We start from the raw sequence: 18,967 nt of genomic DNA on the forward strand, positions 1-18,967 counted from the left end.
GTTATGATCAAATACAGGGTTGTAAGGGTACGTGATGAGCCTCTGTGTGAAAAATAGAACATTGTTTGCTTGGGGAGATGTCACAAGTGTGCTGTCTTTTTTGTTTGAGGATCATACAGATTTGCAGCCAATAGATTAATTTTTTTGCTGAATATGTGGTTTAATTTCTTGTTTGTTGAATTGAAATAAGGTCAAATGATATATGCATAATGTAGTTTACCTCCAGTCTGAGTATTTAATTTTATTGAGTATATGATGTCTTGTTCTAGAACACCAAGGTAGTACACCCCTCACTCTCATCTTAGGAGATATTGTTTTTATTCTATACTAATGTTAAGCATCTTTAAAACTGGAAAAAATCTGTTTAAAGTATTCTTCACAGTAATTCAAGAAAAAAAAAAAAAATATATATATATATATATATATATATATATATATATATATATATATGCAAGGAAATCAATGACACTGAAATGTAGTCTCTACTAGGATAATAAAACATTGATAACTGACTTGCTGGTAATGTAAAAGATTTATTTCTTGAGTCAGTTTTATGTATATTTTGGCAATAATGCAAAAGCTTCAACAGACTCATCCTTATTGTGGGATTATAATGATGTTCTGTATTCTACTGCTAATTTTATAAAGAAAACGTTTATTTTTTATTTTAAAGTGTAAGGAAGTTTGAAATTATAGAGTACGTTTAAAATCATAAAACCAGGTTCTGGTGATTTTCTTTTGAAGTCTAAAATCTCATAGCGAACAAACTTACAGTATCGCTTCCTTACAGAGCCACATTTTGTGAAATAAATTTGTTTCAGATATGTAGAGCCAGTTATTTTTAATGTTATTGTATAAGGAATTCAATCAATATAAAACCTTATCTTTAATATTTCCTATACATTACTTTTTAAGCTAAAATATTCCAAATAAAAAAAATCAATAAATAATAATAAAATATATAACAAACTTTTAACAAAAATATCTCCAATCTGTTAAAAAATGTATTTTTATATGTTATTTTACATTTATTCAAAATCCTTGACAAAGTAAAGATTATATTTGATCCTGGCATACTCATCCCAGTGAGATAGTCCTAAATAACGTATGACATACTGGTGGCGAGAGAAAAGAAGAGACCTGGCCCGTGCCGGCGCACAGCTGTGTACTAGTGTTGCCGCGCGGTAATTTAAGGCGCTTCACCCCACAGCCAACCCTGCGAATTGTTTATCCTAGCAATGGAACATTGAAACAATAATGGAATTACGAAACAAGGCGCGGCAACATACGAGTAGTAGCGCCTGCAAATTTCAGATAGGCCAGAATCCAGGTCTCTTCTTTTCTCTCGCCATCAGTACACTCAATGCAAGGCATAAGATCATTTTTTTACTAAAAATTAGTTAAAATTCTAAAGCTTAAAAATTGTGTTCATTTATCTAAGTTTTATATGCTTTTATTATGTTTGCCAGACTCAATGCCTCCTGTAGTAAAGTGTCCTGAGAATATCACTGTCAGCACTGACCCGGGAGTGAGCTATGCTTCTGTTTCATGGAAAGAACCAATTCCTGAAGGTAGTATAAATGTAGTAAAGCAGTTTGCTTCAGTTTTGTTTATTAAAACTTCTTCTTGTCAGTTAATATCTACTAAATTAGTAACCTTTTTACTGTTTAACAAATATTTAAAACTTCTGAACTATTTCAATACTGCTTTGTATGTTATACATAGTATCAATATTAAGGTCACTTTTTTTGTTGGCCTATTTGTGCATCAATATTTTCTAAGCTATTCAACGGATTTGGATAAGGTTTTCACTGTCGGCTTCGTTATGAACTAGGGCAGGTTCCTATGTGTGATACATCAATGATTTAATCATAGAATGCTGGATAATAATTATAATATTCACAACACATAATCCAAAGTTAACTAAGCTTAAACAGCTGTTGTCGCTTTTAGCTGAAGTTCACAGAAACATTTATCTATATTTAAATTTGATAAAATATTAAATAATTATACAGTGCTTGGTCAGTAGTGTTATGCAGATTGCAAAGACAAAGTTACTAACTTATTTTTATTTTAGATTGAACCAGTGAGAAATAAACCAACTAATGCATTGAAAGTAATATTTAAACAGTGTTCTAAAACCCACCTTGATGAACAAATCTGTGAATGTTTTGCACATAAGGTTATCGAAACTGGTTGCCTCCCTTAACAATTTTACTACAGTAAGAAACTGTTAGTCAAAGTTTTCTTTACGTGTAGAATCTCTCACCCATGGATACTGAAATAATATGTCCACTTATGTTTAAAAAAACTGTAGGGCTCCATTATACATCATAAATGCTCCACTAAGAAAGGGCAATGCTCCAGCTCACAAACTTCGTCATTGAAGACAGTTTGGCCAATCACAACATCCCCATCTTAGAACTACCACTCTACTCACCAGACTTGGCCTCCTGCAACTTTCTTGTTCCCTAAAGTCAATTCAGCTTTAAAAGGAACGAGATTTGAGACTGTTGAAGCAAGAATAAGTGACGGAAGTCATGACAAGGGTTATGGAAAATTATTGGCAGCATTGTTACACACTGTGGAAAATTTGTATGGGGCAGTGTAGAGGAAGGGAGTTCAGTGAATGGTATAATATCAAATCGCAAATATCTGTAATTTAAATTTATTTTCACCCTTGGTCTAGTTATATTTTAGCTCTTATTCATGAGTTACCTCTTATTTATTTTCTCTATGAATCTACTTACATTCTTTATAAACATTTGACCATTCTGACTGTTTGAAAATAAAGTAACAAATCAACAAAATAGCTGTTGAATATTGAGGTTCTGTGAGTAATGAATATTGCAAGGCATGAGTTATGTTGTAGCAAACTCAAAAACTATATTATAACTATGTTAGGCCCAAAATATTATACGAAATAAAAGTTCTTTATACTATAAAGTTATTTTTTATGATTAGTTGATAATTACTTAGTAACTGTTGTCAAATTTACCTAAAACCAGTAATAAATGTATTTTGTACATAATGCAAAACGTTTGTCGAAGGTTTTATTTTATTCTATTAACCAAAATATGATTCAAGGATATTAGCATCTGAATTAAAGTACTGTTATTTTACATTTGTTATTTAATTACATTCCAAATATTAAATTTTCAAAACAATATATTCACTAGTGACTGTAGCCTTGTACAGCCTGTGATTGAAACTACTACGGATGTTTTAGTGAAACACTGTCACTCATTCAAATATATTACAAATTTTAACTATGTCAAATTATAATTATTAATATCCTGTCAGACTCTAATTTATATAAAAATACCTAGTCTACATATACACTCTTCAAGCATAGTGCTAGCCTATCTCCTTGATTTAAATAATTTGTTATCTTGCTTATTTTGATAATTATGATTAGAATTTTTTTTAGAATTTATCACAGATAGAGACAATGTTTTATTTTTCATTAATACAAAAGTTTATATAACTTCAAAACATCAGAGATTTTCACACCAAATATAGGTAATTTTAACATATCTTTGACGTTCAGCTTGTTGAAGTTTAGTGAAGTTGTAATGAACAATGGAAATGTGAAAATAGTGAGGTTTTTTAATGAAGTAAGGACAAATGTTCATGATGAAGAACAGCCTGGATGGCCTATTGTCATGAATGAAGACTTGGCACAAAAAGTTTATGAGGAAATCCACCAAAACCGGTAATTCATTATCGACTAATTTTATCAGAAATTTCCACAAGTTTCAAGGTCTGTAGTTTATAATATTATTACTGATAAACTTTGTTACAACAAAGTTTGTGCAAGATGGGTTTCAAAAATGTTAACAGAAGAACATAAAGCAAAGCGCATGGCACATTCTTTGTCCTGTCTGGAGTGCTATCAAAAGGATGATGATGAGTTTTTAAGTCACATTGTGACTGGAGATGTGGGTTGCGTACTACACGTCAATCCATAGATTGGCATCACCCAAACTCCCCGAAGAATCCACAGAAATTCAAGCAAGAACTTTCAACAAGAAAAATCGTGGCCACAGTTTTTTGGGGACCGGAAAGACATACTTTTCTGTTGTAAGGAATGACAATAAATGCAGAGAGATAATCTGAAATGTTATTGAAGCTTAGGTATGTTATTCAAAACGGCCAGTGAGGCCTCCTCTCTAACAGTGTTGTTCTGCGTCACTACAATCCTTGGCCTCACTTCACTGTAAGAGCACAGACGCAGCTGGATAAGTTTCATTGGGTATTACTGGATCATCCACCATACAGCCCTGACTTTGCACCATCAGACTTTCATCTTTTTTCAAAACTCAATAAATTTCTTGGTGGGAAGTGCTTGGAAAATGATGACACGTTGAAAAAAAACAGTTACTAACTGGTTTAACAGTCAGGAGGCAGAGTTCTTTGATGATGGGATCCAAAACCTGGTACCACGACTTGGAAAATGTTTAAATGTTCATGGTGACTATGCAAAAAAGTGAATAAATGTTTATAATTTAGTTTGTGGTACAATTTAAGTTCCTACATAAAGTTTCCCTTTATCCATTACAATACGGTCTTACTTGAAAAGTGACCCTAATATATTTTACTGTCATATTTTAGAGTATTTTTACTATCAATATGATTATGTATATTCTTTTGCTTGATACTTCACATCTACTGCTTATTTTCAAATTGTGTATACCTTCCTATTATGTAACTTTTTCTTACAAGTTCAAGTTGCTTCTTGCATGCGTTTTAGATATTTTATTCACATTGATTGTCATAATTATTGCCCTAATTTGTGATATATTCTCTGAACTGTTTCTCTTTTGTTTAACTATAAATTTCAATTGACATTTATTTAAATTTGTATGTTTATTTTTAAGATCTATCTTATTGGAACAGCTTCCTCACTCAGTACAAAAATCTATTATATTGATATAACCACATGACATTTACAATAATATTCCAAAGGCATGAAAATATTTACTAATACTGCCGTATGATGTACAGAAATGTAATTTCATTTGACAATGTATATTTAAATCTAGACAATATTTTTTAGTCCTAAAATATGTATGTTTTCCATCTTTTTGATTAACATTACCAAATCTTTACATTACTTTTAGAACTTATACTGTATCTTTTTATCAATGATGTACTTAAAAATGTTAATCATGTCACCTCCATTCACTAAGGAAACACTAGGTACTTACAAATCTCAAATGAGTAATTCTAACCAATAAGTTTTACTTTTTATTCATTAACATTGATTTGATTTTCAGATAACTCGAATCAAACAGTACTGATATGGTCCGATCCAGTAGCTGATTTCCCAATGAAACTGCCAATAGGCCAAACCATCATCAGCTATGTGGCAACTGACTCCAGCTACAACCAGGCTGTGTGTGAATTTACCATCAACGTTATTGGTAATATTACAGTATTATGTAGTAAATGTTAAAATACTTTGTGGCCAGTACACATACATGTAAAAATGGTTTTGTAACCAAAGCATAAACTTTATTTTATATTGGTTCATAAAATTTAAAAAAGTAATGCTAATCTCAGCAATGCTTCTTGCTGCTCTTAGTCTTTTGGAATTAAATTCTAATTTGGTGAATTTCATAAGTTTTTTCATAGTTTTTGTTAATAAGAGAGATGATAATAAGTCAATTCCAATGTCAAGTAGATTTACATGCAAAACTGGCAAGTATTTATCATGATGTCTTATTGAGGCTTCCTTTGTCCCAATAGTACTATAAATCCACAATAATAAGAAAAATATGTATGCAAGTATCAATAATTCTAAGAAACTATTTCTGTATAGCAATTTAGTATCTCTATATTTTTTTGTTCATAGATACTATTGTAACATATATGTACAGTTTGTTTTAGTTAACTGTATACTATATTGCAATAAGGATGTAAAGACTTTACTACAGTTTTTGTTCTCTGTTGTAAGGTTACAATGCAATAATTTATTTTAATTTCAAATTTTACTTCATGGCGTTTAGTTTTTAAGTTTTAAACATAATTTGCCATGACTACTAAATATAAATAAACTTGTATTCACATATTTCAAATTATTGTTGCTTTAGTTATAAGATCTATATTTGGATTTTTTATTGTAAAATATAAATTCATAAATATGTAAGTTATCAGTAGTGTTTTATAAGATCTATACAGAATTAACTTAATTATATTACATATATATATATTTTAATTTTTCTAATATATTTTTCTATTTTTAATTTGCCTATGAAAGACTAAAATAAAAATAACAGTATAAATTTTAATAATTGAGGTAATATAGTGTAGAAAATGTTTATGTATCTAGACATCTTACATGTATTTTGAGTTTGTCATACTCTAGCAACAAAAATAATGTAGCCAAAATTATAACTTTTTCATGAAAATGGTAAAATGACAAATGTTTTTTTGTACACAGGTAATAACTGCTGAATTAGCTCCAAACAGTATAGCTCTGGTGCTGTGCAATATGTAGTTTGCTTGAGGCTAAAAGGGTTAAATATGGTTATTATGTCATTATTGTTAATGTTTTTACCATCATCTATCATTTCGTCTTTTCATTATTTTCCTACCATCTATGTCATTAATACTTTGGCAATGTTGAAAACCCCCTTATATTTAAGTTTGTGTTAACACTTTCTAGATACTGAGGCTCCAGTTGTAGAGGACTGTGAGTCTCCTCCCAGTTTCTACCTGACAGTCAACCTCACCACTGACAACACATCATGGACACAATCACATTTCAGTGATAATTCCATGGTGGAGTTATATGTAAGTATATACTTTGTGAATATTTGCATTACTTGTGTTATATTAAAGAATTATTTGTATTTGCTTCCGTTTTAAATTTTTACAATCTGAACCCAATTTTTTCTTGTTGTAGGTAAATGTATCCCATGAGCTTGATGAACTTCCCCTTGGCACAACGGAAGTAACTTTTACAGCCTTTGACAATTCAGGAAACTCAAACTCATGTATAATGAATTATACGTTAATAGGTAAGATAGACAGTTGGATAGCTTCCACTGAATATCCTGTTGTTATACAAGTTTGCCTGACCAAGGTTAAAAAAAGAGGCAGGCCATAAGGCTCATTAAGCATGTTATAGATACTGCTCATTAAAATATATTAAACAGTTTTTTGTTGGAAATAATTTATCTGGTTTAACTCCTTTGCAATTATTTATGTTGTATACTTGATATTTTATTTATTTAGTTATATTTTTTCCAGTACAAGTTGTGTTTTACTTAGATTGGAATCTTTTAAGCTCATTTTTTGTGATAAAATGTAACAACCTTATATTATTGTTATATATTTCAATTGTTGTAACTGTGTTTTTATAATGTGCTTCATTGAAGCCTAACTACATAAAGCATTTTTGCATAAAGCATACAATTGGCTTTAATATATTTAAAACTTTATGGATGCATGGTGAGATTGTAATCAAGTTTCTAATGTCCGCTTGCTCTGAATTGATAATACTATAAACCTGTAATTACATATAGATGATGGCTGCAAGGAACTCCCACCCCACACATTTGCCAACTGCTCGGACAATAGTTGTGTCCTGTTTTGTGAGAAAGGGTACATGTTCGTCTCAGCAAATACTACGATTGAGGTTCCTTATCCGTGTGACACGTCAGCATTGCCGGAATGTTCAGGTTAAAATTCAATTTCATTGTAATTTAGTATCAAAAATATAAGTTTTGTTTAGGACTTATTGGTTAAAAGTTTTTAATTAATTTTTAAGATGGAAACATATATCCCTCTTAAACTGTAATAAATCAACATTATTAAAATAATTAATGTTGAAATTAGTAATTGGATTAAAAATGTTAACTCATAATTAAATTGAATGATAAATGTCAGTTGAGATTAACATAAACATATATTTCTAGTACAAAGTTGAAGAAGCTGAATTAGTAAGACAGTACTTGATATCATAGATAGGCTACTTCAAAGATCGAAGTCAAGTAGTTGAAATAAAGTCTACTGTAAAAGGAACCAACAAAGCGTTTTGATCTCAACTGCAGATGATCTAAAAAGGGGTAACTCAAGAATCTGTTCTTGGTCCATTGCTGTTCATTCTCTTAACCAATGATCTCCCAGAATATTTAAGTGAATACACTAAACTTTGATGTACGTTGATGACACAACTTTAATCCTTGACAACTGTTCACATGAAAATCTATGGCTGAATACATTCATTGCTGTTAACATAGCATATTGGTGTTGTAATGGAAACGACTTAGTGGTAAACTCCTCTAAAACTAGCCAATTAGGATTTGGAAAAAGGCAAGGCAGGTTAATTGCATTCCAGAAGTCAAGTTGGTTGATTGACCCAAATTTATTGGAGTTATAATTGACAATCAATTGTATCAAAATATTAACAATTGTATATCCAGTTTTAATTCAGCTTCTGTAAGTTTTTACCAGAGTCAATTGTGTATATATTTTAGTAGATTTACCACTTCCAACTGTTACTTTAATGCAAAGAGACTGAAAATACATGTTACTTTCCTTTCATCTTACTAAACAGTTCCTTTTATTTTTTTGGGAAATTGTTTACAATATAATAAACATAAATTTATGAAAAACTTTTAAACTAATTGCAATTTTATTAATAGTTGAATTAAAACAAATACTTTTAAAAATTGCAAAGCATATGTAGTTCACTAAAACGTAAGAAAATTATAAAATATAATTTTGCTATCTGTTATAACATTTTATCACTTCAGAACTAATTCAGACCATAATAGTGTTGAAGTTATTCTAACAATGTGTTGTGATTTTTATAGATACAGAAGAACCCAATCATCTCGTGCAAGAAGGAATCATCGCTTTAACTCCGACTGCACAAAATTTGTGCAATGATTCAGACTTTTTAAATCAGGTGTGTTGTGCTAAATGTTTTAGGCTACTATAATATTGTCAATGCTCTATTGTGAATCTGTAATACACTGTTGTAAAAATCTATAGATTTGACATGTTTGACCTCTTATTAACTTATTTATATTCAAACACAAACCAATATTTAAAACTTATTTTGGTGAGGCCTTTTGATAGCAAGGCTATCTTTGTCAGACACATCACAAAAGTAGCATGCATAGTGATTGACCACTCAACTGTATCTAATTAATGTTTACATTGAGGAATATTAATGTGTTAACTCATAGGCACATTCACTGTTTAATAATGAATAATTTACTGTTCATTATTAATGCAGTCATGACATGTTTTACATTTTACTTTTTCTTTTCATGTACAAAGCAAATAATGAGCATTGATGTTGGTTTATGTTTATTTTTCTTTTATTCCCTTTCTTCAACAATGGATATGAATTTAGTATAAATTAAATATGAAATTTTTGCTGGGTTATGTTAGTCATTTAATTGACACTCGGCAAGAACAAATTACATTGTTAAGAATAAATAATATTGTTTTGTAATCAACATTGTTATTTTTCAATTCATCTGTAAGCTCTTGTTCAATAATACACTAACTGACTCACATTTACAGTAATTCATGTACATCTATGTGATTAATTATGAGCTTTGACCAAAAAATGTACTAAATGATTGCATTTTAACAAATAACTTATATTTATAACTTTATATTGTGGCATGTAACCGCCACGGTGATCGGGTCGGTCAGTGTGCAGGAGCTAAACGGGCAACCTTTGACCGAATATCGGAACGGGCTCAATCAGGCCGATTGTCGGTGAACGGGTTTTGGTCGAGTACGCACTTGTAGGAGAGGAGCGACAGGACGTGTACGCTGACCGACGCTGCAGGCTGGACGGGTATCCGTGAGTTGGTCCTAGTGTTAAATTAAATCTCAAGTGTAATATATATTTTTATTACCATTTAGGTGCCAACAAATTATGTCGGGCTAGGCAGGTTAGGCGGGGGATCGTGGGGGTTGTGGGGATCGGGAATACGGGCAGCATGGTTCGGGTATCGAGGGTCACGCCGTGCTTTACCTTTTAGGGGGATTTAATTATGGGGGAATATTAATATCTAATTCTAAGTCAAAGCTGGCTAGAGGAGTGTCCCAGCATAATGACCGATCCGGGCCTTTGGGGGGAATGTAATTTTGGTTAGATGTTAGGATCACCACGTGGTTGACCACTTCCGGAAAATGGTTTTAAGTATTATAGTAATTATCTGAATACGTCTCAGTAATGGTAGCAGCTCATTTTAAGAATTAAATATTGGCAAAGTTTCTATTCTTAATTACTTCTCCTCTAGCCAGCATTATTCCGAATAATTTAATGAGTCATATAACCAGATTTAAAATTTTCACTTGTTTTCATCTACATTCAAAATTTATCGTACAGTCATTATAAAACCGTCGTAATGTCTCGCAGAGATTATTGAGTAGTTTTTTCTTTTATTTTAAAGATAGCCATAATTTGTCGGAGCCCTGAAAGCTTAATTCACAATAAAGAAGAATTAAATCATATTTTATTGCCTTTATGTGGGGATTAACTATAAAACAAAACAACTTTCACACTTGTTATATAGGGAATGATTCAATAAATATTATTGGGGTACCACTGTTATGTATTCTATTCTTTTCAGAGATCACTGCTTGAGTTTTAACCAATTATTTTAAGTTTATTTCATATAAGAATTTGTTTATGGCAAACAGTTAACCGTCTAATTAGGGTCTTGACAATTCTATTTTAAAGCCAAATTTGCACTTATTCTTGGTTGCAAGGTAAACAGATAATGGTTTGTGTTCACAAATAGTACACTATTTAAATAAGTGCATTAAGACAGCACTTATCTCAGGATGACCGGCTAACCTAACGGGGTCAGTAAGGTATGTACGATTGGTATTTTTAGTCTTAGTTACATCATTGATTTGAACGGGCCACAGACAGTAGGTAATTTTAATGGTATGCAATGCAATTTAGTGTATAATTTCGCCAATTCGATTAGAATACAATACGGAATTAAATAAATTCAAAATTAATTGTTCACCTTATTATTTACAGTTATTTAAAAGAGACATTAGTTTAAAAGACTCATATAAAGCTGTGGTACGCAATTCCTTGGTTAAATTAATATCTCACCACTGAACGATAACCTAATTGGATTGTAAATAAAGATCTTATCACTAGGAGGGTTAGCTTGACCTGGCACGGAATTATTTTATTACCTTCTTCCCAACTCATAGAAACGAATAATATTACGGATTTGACTTAGTTCAATATTTTATTTCTGGTTAAGGAACGCAAATTTTTGCAACGCTTCATTTTCGAAAAAGGCAAACCTTAATACTTATTGTCACGCCATTTCAAACCTTGCTACTTTTAACACTAACGCTTTTCAGTGAACTTTTCTTTAGATTGTAGAAAACACGATTTAGAATTAAGATTTTTTTATTTCTTACCTACTTAATAGTTGTAAGGATTAATTGTAACATTGGATAAAGGGTACTGAGCCAAATAATGACTAATTTACCGCGTTTGTTTACCACGAAAGTAATAGGTACTTGATGAGTTATAACTGGCGGGAAAGAACTAAATGTTTAACAATGTATTTTTCTATATCGTAGATTTATTTGCAAGGTGCGTAGAGTTGGAATTAGTACATTATTGTTGGATATTCGGCACGGACGTTATAAGACTATTCCGGAAACTCCCAAATTAGCCTGCTCACAATTTTTAATTGGTTTTAGGATTAAAAAAAAAAAATTATCAAAATCCGCGTTTAACTTTATTTATTATTATTATTTATAAATTATATATATATATAAACTATAATTATCAAACCCGTTCAAACGGCTCACGATAATTTGTCAATAACATGATGCCCTCTTTTGCACAGTTGCCAGTACTAAAGTAGCTTTAGTGAATTAATTTCTTACGACATTCTTGTAAGAAAATTAGGAGAATAGTTGGCGTATCTTATTTTGCGCTAGTCTCCGTAGTGTAAGGTCAAACCCCTCCATAATGGCGATAGTTGATAACTGGGTATTCAGCGCTCCACCTATAAATGTTATTTGTTATCGCAATATTTACATAGTTATTAATTGTTATTGCACAGATTTTTACCTCTATTAATGTTATATTTCATAGATATATTTATATTGTTATTTGTTATATTTCATAGAGATATTTATATTGTTATTTGTTATATTTCATAGATATATTTATATTGTTATTTGTTATATTTCATAGTTATAATTATGTTGTTAATTTTATACTCAATTTTTATGCGACAAAATCAAGAATATCAACAAGATATAATATTATCTGAAAGTTTATTTAATTGCAGACTTGTTTATATTATTATTATAAAAGCGTTAAAATAACCAAAATGACCATGTTAGCCATCGATCCATTAATAGAACACACCCCCCAAGCCTCCCAAGGAAAATAAATATAGGTGTCACTTAATTACGCGTATTTTAAATCGTGTAACTTAATCGTAAAGTTTAGGTATATGTATAGAATTTTTTTTAGTTTGCCGAGAACCTTTGCCATAATTATTAATATTTTGTTTCCATAGGGTTAATGATATAAAGTATATATGGCTGAGTCACAAGGTAATATTAATTTTGACATACACAGCATTCAAATATGTGGCGATTCGCTTGCTAAACGTTTAGGTTACCATCTGCAACACAGTAGCTCACAAACCTTGGGTATGGTAAGCACATTTAACTTTGCCTTTTCTGGAGCTAAAATAGCTGATATTAAAAGACATATTAAAGAACAAGCACCCCATATAGACCCATCAGTACCAGTTGTGTTGTTCATAGGGGCTAATAATGTTTTCAGTAGTGACTCATTTGATTTTATAAAAGATCAATACTTGTCCTTAATAAGGTTACTTAGAAGAAGGTATCCAGGGATTGTTCTGTTACTTGTGAAATTGCCAATGTTTCCAAAATGCGCGACCAATAAATTCCAAATCGGGCTCATAAATTCTTTTAATGTTTTATTAGGAACTCTGCGAGATCAGTCGACTAAAATTATATCTTTAAGCGGTTATCTGGATTCGGAGGAATACTTCCATACGTTTTATCCTAGGTCAAAAAATTTGGATGGAATTCATCTTAATAAGAAAGGTTATGAAGTACTGGTTGGTTTGTTAAAAGAAAAGTTTTAGATGTCAAAATAATTTTTTTTAGGGGTTCAACATTTATTCAAAGAGGGAAAAGAACCCGTATTACCGTGACCATCTCACCCCCCCCCCCCCACAATTCAAATACGTTTCATACATTGTGTACGGTTAGTGTACTATTTTGAGTCTACAGAGGGGATTTAATTTCTGAATAATTGTAATTTTGTCCCGCTATCATGGCTGAGAATTCGATAGGACAACATGAGGTAGAGGAACAAGCACAACCACCATATCAATGGGAATCGCGACCAAAAGGAACTTCTTGGGTGGACAAACTAAGGTCAAGTCAGGCAAAAGATCAATGCCTGGCCTGGCATATCACGCCAGCAGCCACCTTGGAAGCCAACAGAACTCTTCTTAAAGATTTCATAAATCATAAGGTCGAAAAGTTACTAGGCCCAATTCACAATAAATCGGAGGAAATACAGGAATTGGAAGATGAGGCGAGAACTACCCCAAATCTTAAGGAGGCACCAAAAAATATAGCCACGGAGGACCAATGGTCATATTTGGTTAAGACCACTGCAGCAGCGGTAGGCATGGAGGTGGCAGCAGCTTTGGGGGACGCTAGATCTGGGCCAATCCCCAGAAATGATAACTCAAACTTTAATTTACCCAAGATTTTGGCTGATATGATTGATAGCTTTCCTTTGGTGTCAGGAACTGATCCAAGACGTTTAGTACGTTTCCTTATTAGCTTCAAGCAATGTGTTGGAATTCAACACATTTATACTTCGCCCTATTATGCCAATCCCTCGCACGCGGAAAGGGTGAACAAAAATCTGAAGGTCGCTATCAGGATATTTCATCAACAGGATCACAAGTCATGGGACAGAAACATTCATTGGTTTCAATTGGCATTTAATTCTGCATTGCATGACAGCACCAAAGCTTCACCAGCCAGTTTGTTTTTGGGTCACCAAATTTCTCATTCATTAGAATTGGCTTGGAATCTGGATTCATTGGTACCTAATCAAAAGCATATAGTCCCAAATGATCAAAAATGGCATCAGGCCTTACAAAACTTACAACAGGCCAGAAGACGTAGAGAGAGGTTGTATAATGCTAGACGGATGCCCGTTGTATTTAAGCCGGGAGATTGGGTCATGTATAAGAGCAATCCTATGAGCAGAGCAGCGGATAGCATAAATCAGAAGTTACTACCACTTTGGTCTAAACCTTGCGTGATAGAATGTTTCACATCACCGGTGACTGTTAAGCTACTTAACCCATCGACCGGAAAATTTGTGCGCAAGGCACACGTATCCCACTTAAAGAGATTCTTTTCACCAACTCATTAACTCCTGGGGCGCCGGTCGGTAGGGGACACTTCTCTGTAGTGATATTAGTTTTAAGTTTCAATGTGTACTCCTTCACTTTAACACTTAAACACAGGGATAACATCTGCTCCCATAGACGATTGTGGTTCGTTTGGTCTGAGGTATGGCTTTTCGAGGTCCGCCTAGAACGGACGGGTTGTCTTAGGGAAGCAGTGCCCCTAAACATTAAACTTTTCGGTGTGGTCATCGGGCACTGGGAACCAGGTTGAGTTTGATTTTTTTTTAGAAAGCAGTACTGCTAATTAATTAACCTTGGTCAAGGAGAGTGACTTTTTGTATGTATTTTTTAATTACTCTCTTTGAGCAAGACACTCAACAGTAACCAAGGCCCAGGATCCTACTTGTTGGAATGTCATGTCTTTCAACATTTAGGCTTGGCTGCACTGAAAGTACTCACAAAAAATTAAAAGTTACACAGAAATGTATATATGTATAGGTCTGGCCAGATCTTGGGTTATCCAAACGTAGTTTAGTTAAGTTAGTTGTTTGAATAAGCATGCGTACGTTATTAATTTCATTTTTAGTATAAGGGTTAGGATTTGGTCTACTCGGTATTATACTCGCATGTTTGTTTAGGTGGGTATAGAATAGAATAGACGTGTACAAAAATCGGACTCTCAGGCGCCGTCACAATAGGGAATCAGTTATATAAGCTAATGTACCGGACACGAAACATCGGCTGCGTATGATCTGTGTATGATTTGCGTCGGTTTGCCAATTATTGCTGTTTCTTTCGTCTTACGAAAATGTCCTCCAATTCCTGTTCTATTCCTATCTATGTAAGTGTAACCTTGTACAGTTTTATATATATGGTTTTATGCATGTTAGGTTATGTGTTGTTATAATTGGGCAGTTTTGAGTATTCCTTTTGTTTTAGATCGGTGGAATGGTTTCAAACAACCCTTGCATGCATTTGCTGATATCCCGGTCCCCATGTCCCATCCTTACTATTGGCATGATATCCGATTTCGGATATGAAAGTGGAACTCTTCTCCCCATCGTGCGCCGCAATAGCTCCTTACTTGGTAGAGTAGTATTACTTTTAAACATGAGAATGGTAGACGGCATATACCATATTTGATAACATAATCTCGAAATCGTGCACGCAGTATCATACTTGCTTGGTTGCAGGATTGAATTATCAATTAAATGGTTGTTCATGGGTTCAACAAAATAATGAATTATGGAGTCCACAGCACCCACAAGTTGGTGTCTAATAATACATTTTTCTTGTACAGCATAACAAACCACTATTACCATAAAAGTGGAACTCCTGAAGTGACTCCATGTGGGTACCCATTGATTAAGCGCACAACTATAAAACCTACAACCATGGGCCCTTAATGCAGACGTTTGTTAATTTACCCAGTGCACAATCACGGCTGTCTTAATTCTATAATAGTAAAGTGCTAATGCTACCATTCTCATGTGAGGCCTCATATCAAAATTTTGTTCGCCGGGGGAGGATGCTGTCGCGCGATGTGGAGAAAAATTGTAATATAATATTTACATATATTTGCCAAACCCATCCTTCTTTCCTACTTTTTTACATCAGCATATCATGGCTCCCCAATTAAGCTCGAATGCTTTAATGTCAGCAGCTCCAACATGGTATACATTGCCCTGTGGATCTTCCCGGATTATAGGCGTATCCCATGGGAGCTGACAACTCCCTCAAATAGGGGGGGAGTTACCCAAAATTCCGTGAGTAGTCCAGATTGTGGATGGGGTTATGGGAAAATTTGCTATATTGAGAGTAGGGTTCTCCTATCCCTTCCTACCCACCCTTTCGTCGTATCCGTATAGAAATAATTTGTTTGGTCGGCCCCGCCGGAGGGGGAGGTTGTGGCATGTAACCGCCACGGTGATCGGGTCGGTCAGTGTGCAGGAGCTAAACGGGCGACCTTTGACCGAATATCGGAACGGGCTCAATCAGGCCGATTGTCGGTGAACGGGTTTTGGTCGAGTACGCACTTGTAGGAGAGGAGCGACAGGACGTGTACGCTGACCGACGCTGCAGGCTGGACGGGTATCCGTGAGTTGGTCCTAGTGTTAAATTAAATCTCAAGTGTAATATATATTTTTATTACCATTTAGGTGCCAACAAATTATGTCGGGCTAGGCAGGTTAGGCGGGGGATCGTGGGGGTTGTGGGGATCGGGAATACGGGCAGCATGGTTCGGGTATCGAGGGTCACGCCGTGCTTTACCTTTTAGGGGGATTTAATTATGGGGGAATATTAATATCTAATTCTAAGTCAAAGCTGGCTAGAGGAGTGTCCCAGCATAATGACCGATCCGGGCCTTTGGGGGGAATGTAATTTTGGTTAGATGTTAGGATCACCACGTGGTTGACCACTTCCGGAAAATGGTTTTAAGTATTATAGTAATTATCTGAATACGTCTCAGTATACCGCTTTTTATTTTTTTATGTTTACCTGAAGTCTTACTTTAATTTTTATAAAAATCCCCAATTTCACAGAGTGTCAAAATATATTGAAAAAGTTGAAGTAAGTGTGAATTTCTGTCTTTTTTTTGTCAGACATTATCTTTCATAAAATAAGTTACAATCGTTCACTAAAATTGTAAAATTTTACAAACATTAAAATATTATTGGTGTTGTGAAGGAGAACTAGTAACTCTTAATAAGTCTCAGTTTCTTCCACAGGTAAAAACATCCGTGCGATCTAGCCTGACTAAAGTATGTGACAATACACTAAGTGGCTGCAATGTGGGTGTGGAAGCTGGATGTGAGGATGTTATTGGTAATGTTGAGGAGGAATATAATCAAGTTATTGGCAGAAGGAGACGTTCGGTACCTCATAGAAATATCAACATAAACTTTAGATTCTCAGGTATATTTAAATTTCAATAATTCAATAGTCAATAGTCAATAGTCAATAGTCAAAAATTCTTTATTTACATCAGCATAAAGAAGTGTAATGGCGTCAAAATTTACAATGAATTAAAATCCAGGTCTCTTGCTTTACAATGTACTGTTTACAGAGTCAAAAAATTCTGTCATGGTGTAAAAGGGTCTTTCCATGAGCCAGTCTTGAAGGCTTTTCTTCATCTCATTCCCTCCAAGATTTTTCAGGTTGAGAGGTAGGGTGTTGAAGATTTTTCTTCCCATGTAGGATGGTTTCCTGCTGTACCGTGTAGTATGGTGTCCAGGAAGGAGGTAGTCAGTTGCTCTCCGGGTGTTGTGGGAGTGAGTATCCTTAGCTCTTGGTAACTCCATTTCAACTGTCTGGACAACTACAGAGTAGATGTACAGTGCTATGACAGTCATGAGTTTTAAAGTCTTAAAAGCTTCTCTGCAGCTTTCAAGTGGTCCCAGATCTGCCAGTGTCCTTATTGCCTTTTTTTGGAGGAGTAAGATCTTGCTAAGATTATGGGCAGATGTTCCTCCCCATACTGATATACCATACCTTATATGGGATTCAAAAACAGCATGGTAAGTTGTCTTTGCCGCTTGCAGTCCTCCTATCCACTTAATTCTTCTTACTGCGTAGATTCCAGATCCAAGCTTTTTGGTCAAACTGTTAATATGATCAGTCCAGGTAAGATCACCATCAATCACTATGCCTAATAGTTTTGATTGTTTTTCTATTGTGATGTTTTGGACGTTAGGCACTTGATCTTGTCTTCTGCTAAAATTAATTTGGGTGGTCTTTGTTGGGTTAATTGCCAGGTCATTTTCTAGGCAGTACTGCAGAGTTTTGTTTGTTGATGTGACAATGTCTGCATGCAGGCCCAGTGTGGAGTCATTTTTTATAAGAAGGGTTGTATCATCTGCATACATAATAGTTTTTACATTGTCAGTGTTGATATAATGTGAAAAATCATTAGTAAAAAGTACAAACAAAAATGGACCCAATACTGAGCCCTGTGGGACTCCTCTATTCACTGGAGCTGTTTTGGATCTGTAAGTACAGCTAATTAATTATGTATTGTTTAGCATGTAATATATTTTTACAGTCCAACCCTGAATTGTTGAAAAACTTGTAATTGCAGACTGTTTTTTCATATAATAATAATAATAATAATGCCTTTATTGTCTAGCACTTTTCAGTTTACATTGCTTTACAAAAGTACTCTAGTCTTAAAACCAATATTATAAAAACTAAATAAAAGCAATTAAATATTATGCTATAGAATGAATAATTGTATAACTTAATTTACACCACTTACTACTATAATAAAACATAAATAAGAAACAAAAATACATTGATAACTAATTGTTAAATACAAAATAAAATATAAATGTCTATCGGTAAACATTTAGCCATTTCACAATAAGTGGGTGCATGGTTGAGTATTTGCAAATTGTAAATAAAATGCATAGATGCATTTTGAATATTTCCTATTTCCTCTCCATCTTCTTTAAGAATGCTATTGTCATATGCTGAAAAACAATAAGATAAAACAATAAAAACTGACAGAATATTAGATTTCACCA

The 18,967-nt window shown here is 33.5% G+C and overlaps 1 protein-coding gene across 4 annotated transcripts in view; it reads left to right on the forward strand.

Moving 5' to 3' along the window:
* The window catches only part of LOC124359740 (sushi, von Willebrand factor type A, EGF and pentraxin domain-containing protein 1-like), a 78,536-nt gene that overhangs the window by 17,476 nt on the left and 42,093 nt on the right, over positions 1-18,967 (forward strand). For all 4 annotated transcript variants that reach the window (XM_046812768.1, XM_046812759.1, XM_046812742.1 and 1 more), the window contains exons 10-16: positions 1,470-1,571; positions 5,280-5,426; positions 6,671-6,798; positions 6,911-7,025; positions 7,533-7,688; positions 8,826-8,920; positions 17,174-17,360. In XM_046812768.1, the coding sequence (XP_046668724.1) occupies positions 1,470-1,571; positions 5,280-5,426; positions 6,671-6,798; positions 6,911-7,025; positions 7,533-7,688; positions 8,826-8,920; positions 17,174-17,360 (930 nt within the window). The remainder of the gene's footprint in view (positions 1-1,469; positions 1,572-5,279; positions 5,427-6,670; positions 6,799-6,910; positions 7,026-7,532; positions 7,689-8,825; positions 8,921-17,173; positions 17,361-18,967) is intronic.

Source organism: Homalodisca vitripennis, chromosome 1 (assembly GCF_021130785.1).
Source record: "Homalodisca vitripennis isolate AUS2020 chromosome 1, UT_GWSS_2.1, whole genome shotgun sequence".
Taxonomy (NCBI): domain Eukaryota; kingdom Metazoa; phylum Arthropoda; class Insecta; order Hemiptera; family Cicadellidae; genus Homalodisca; species Homalodisca vitripennis.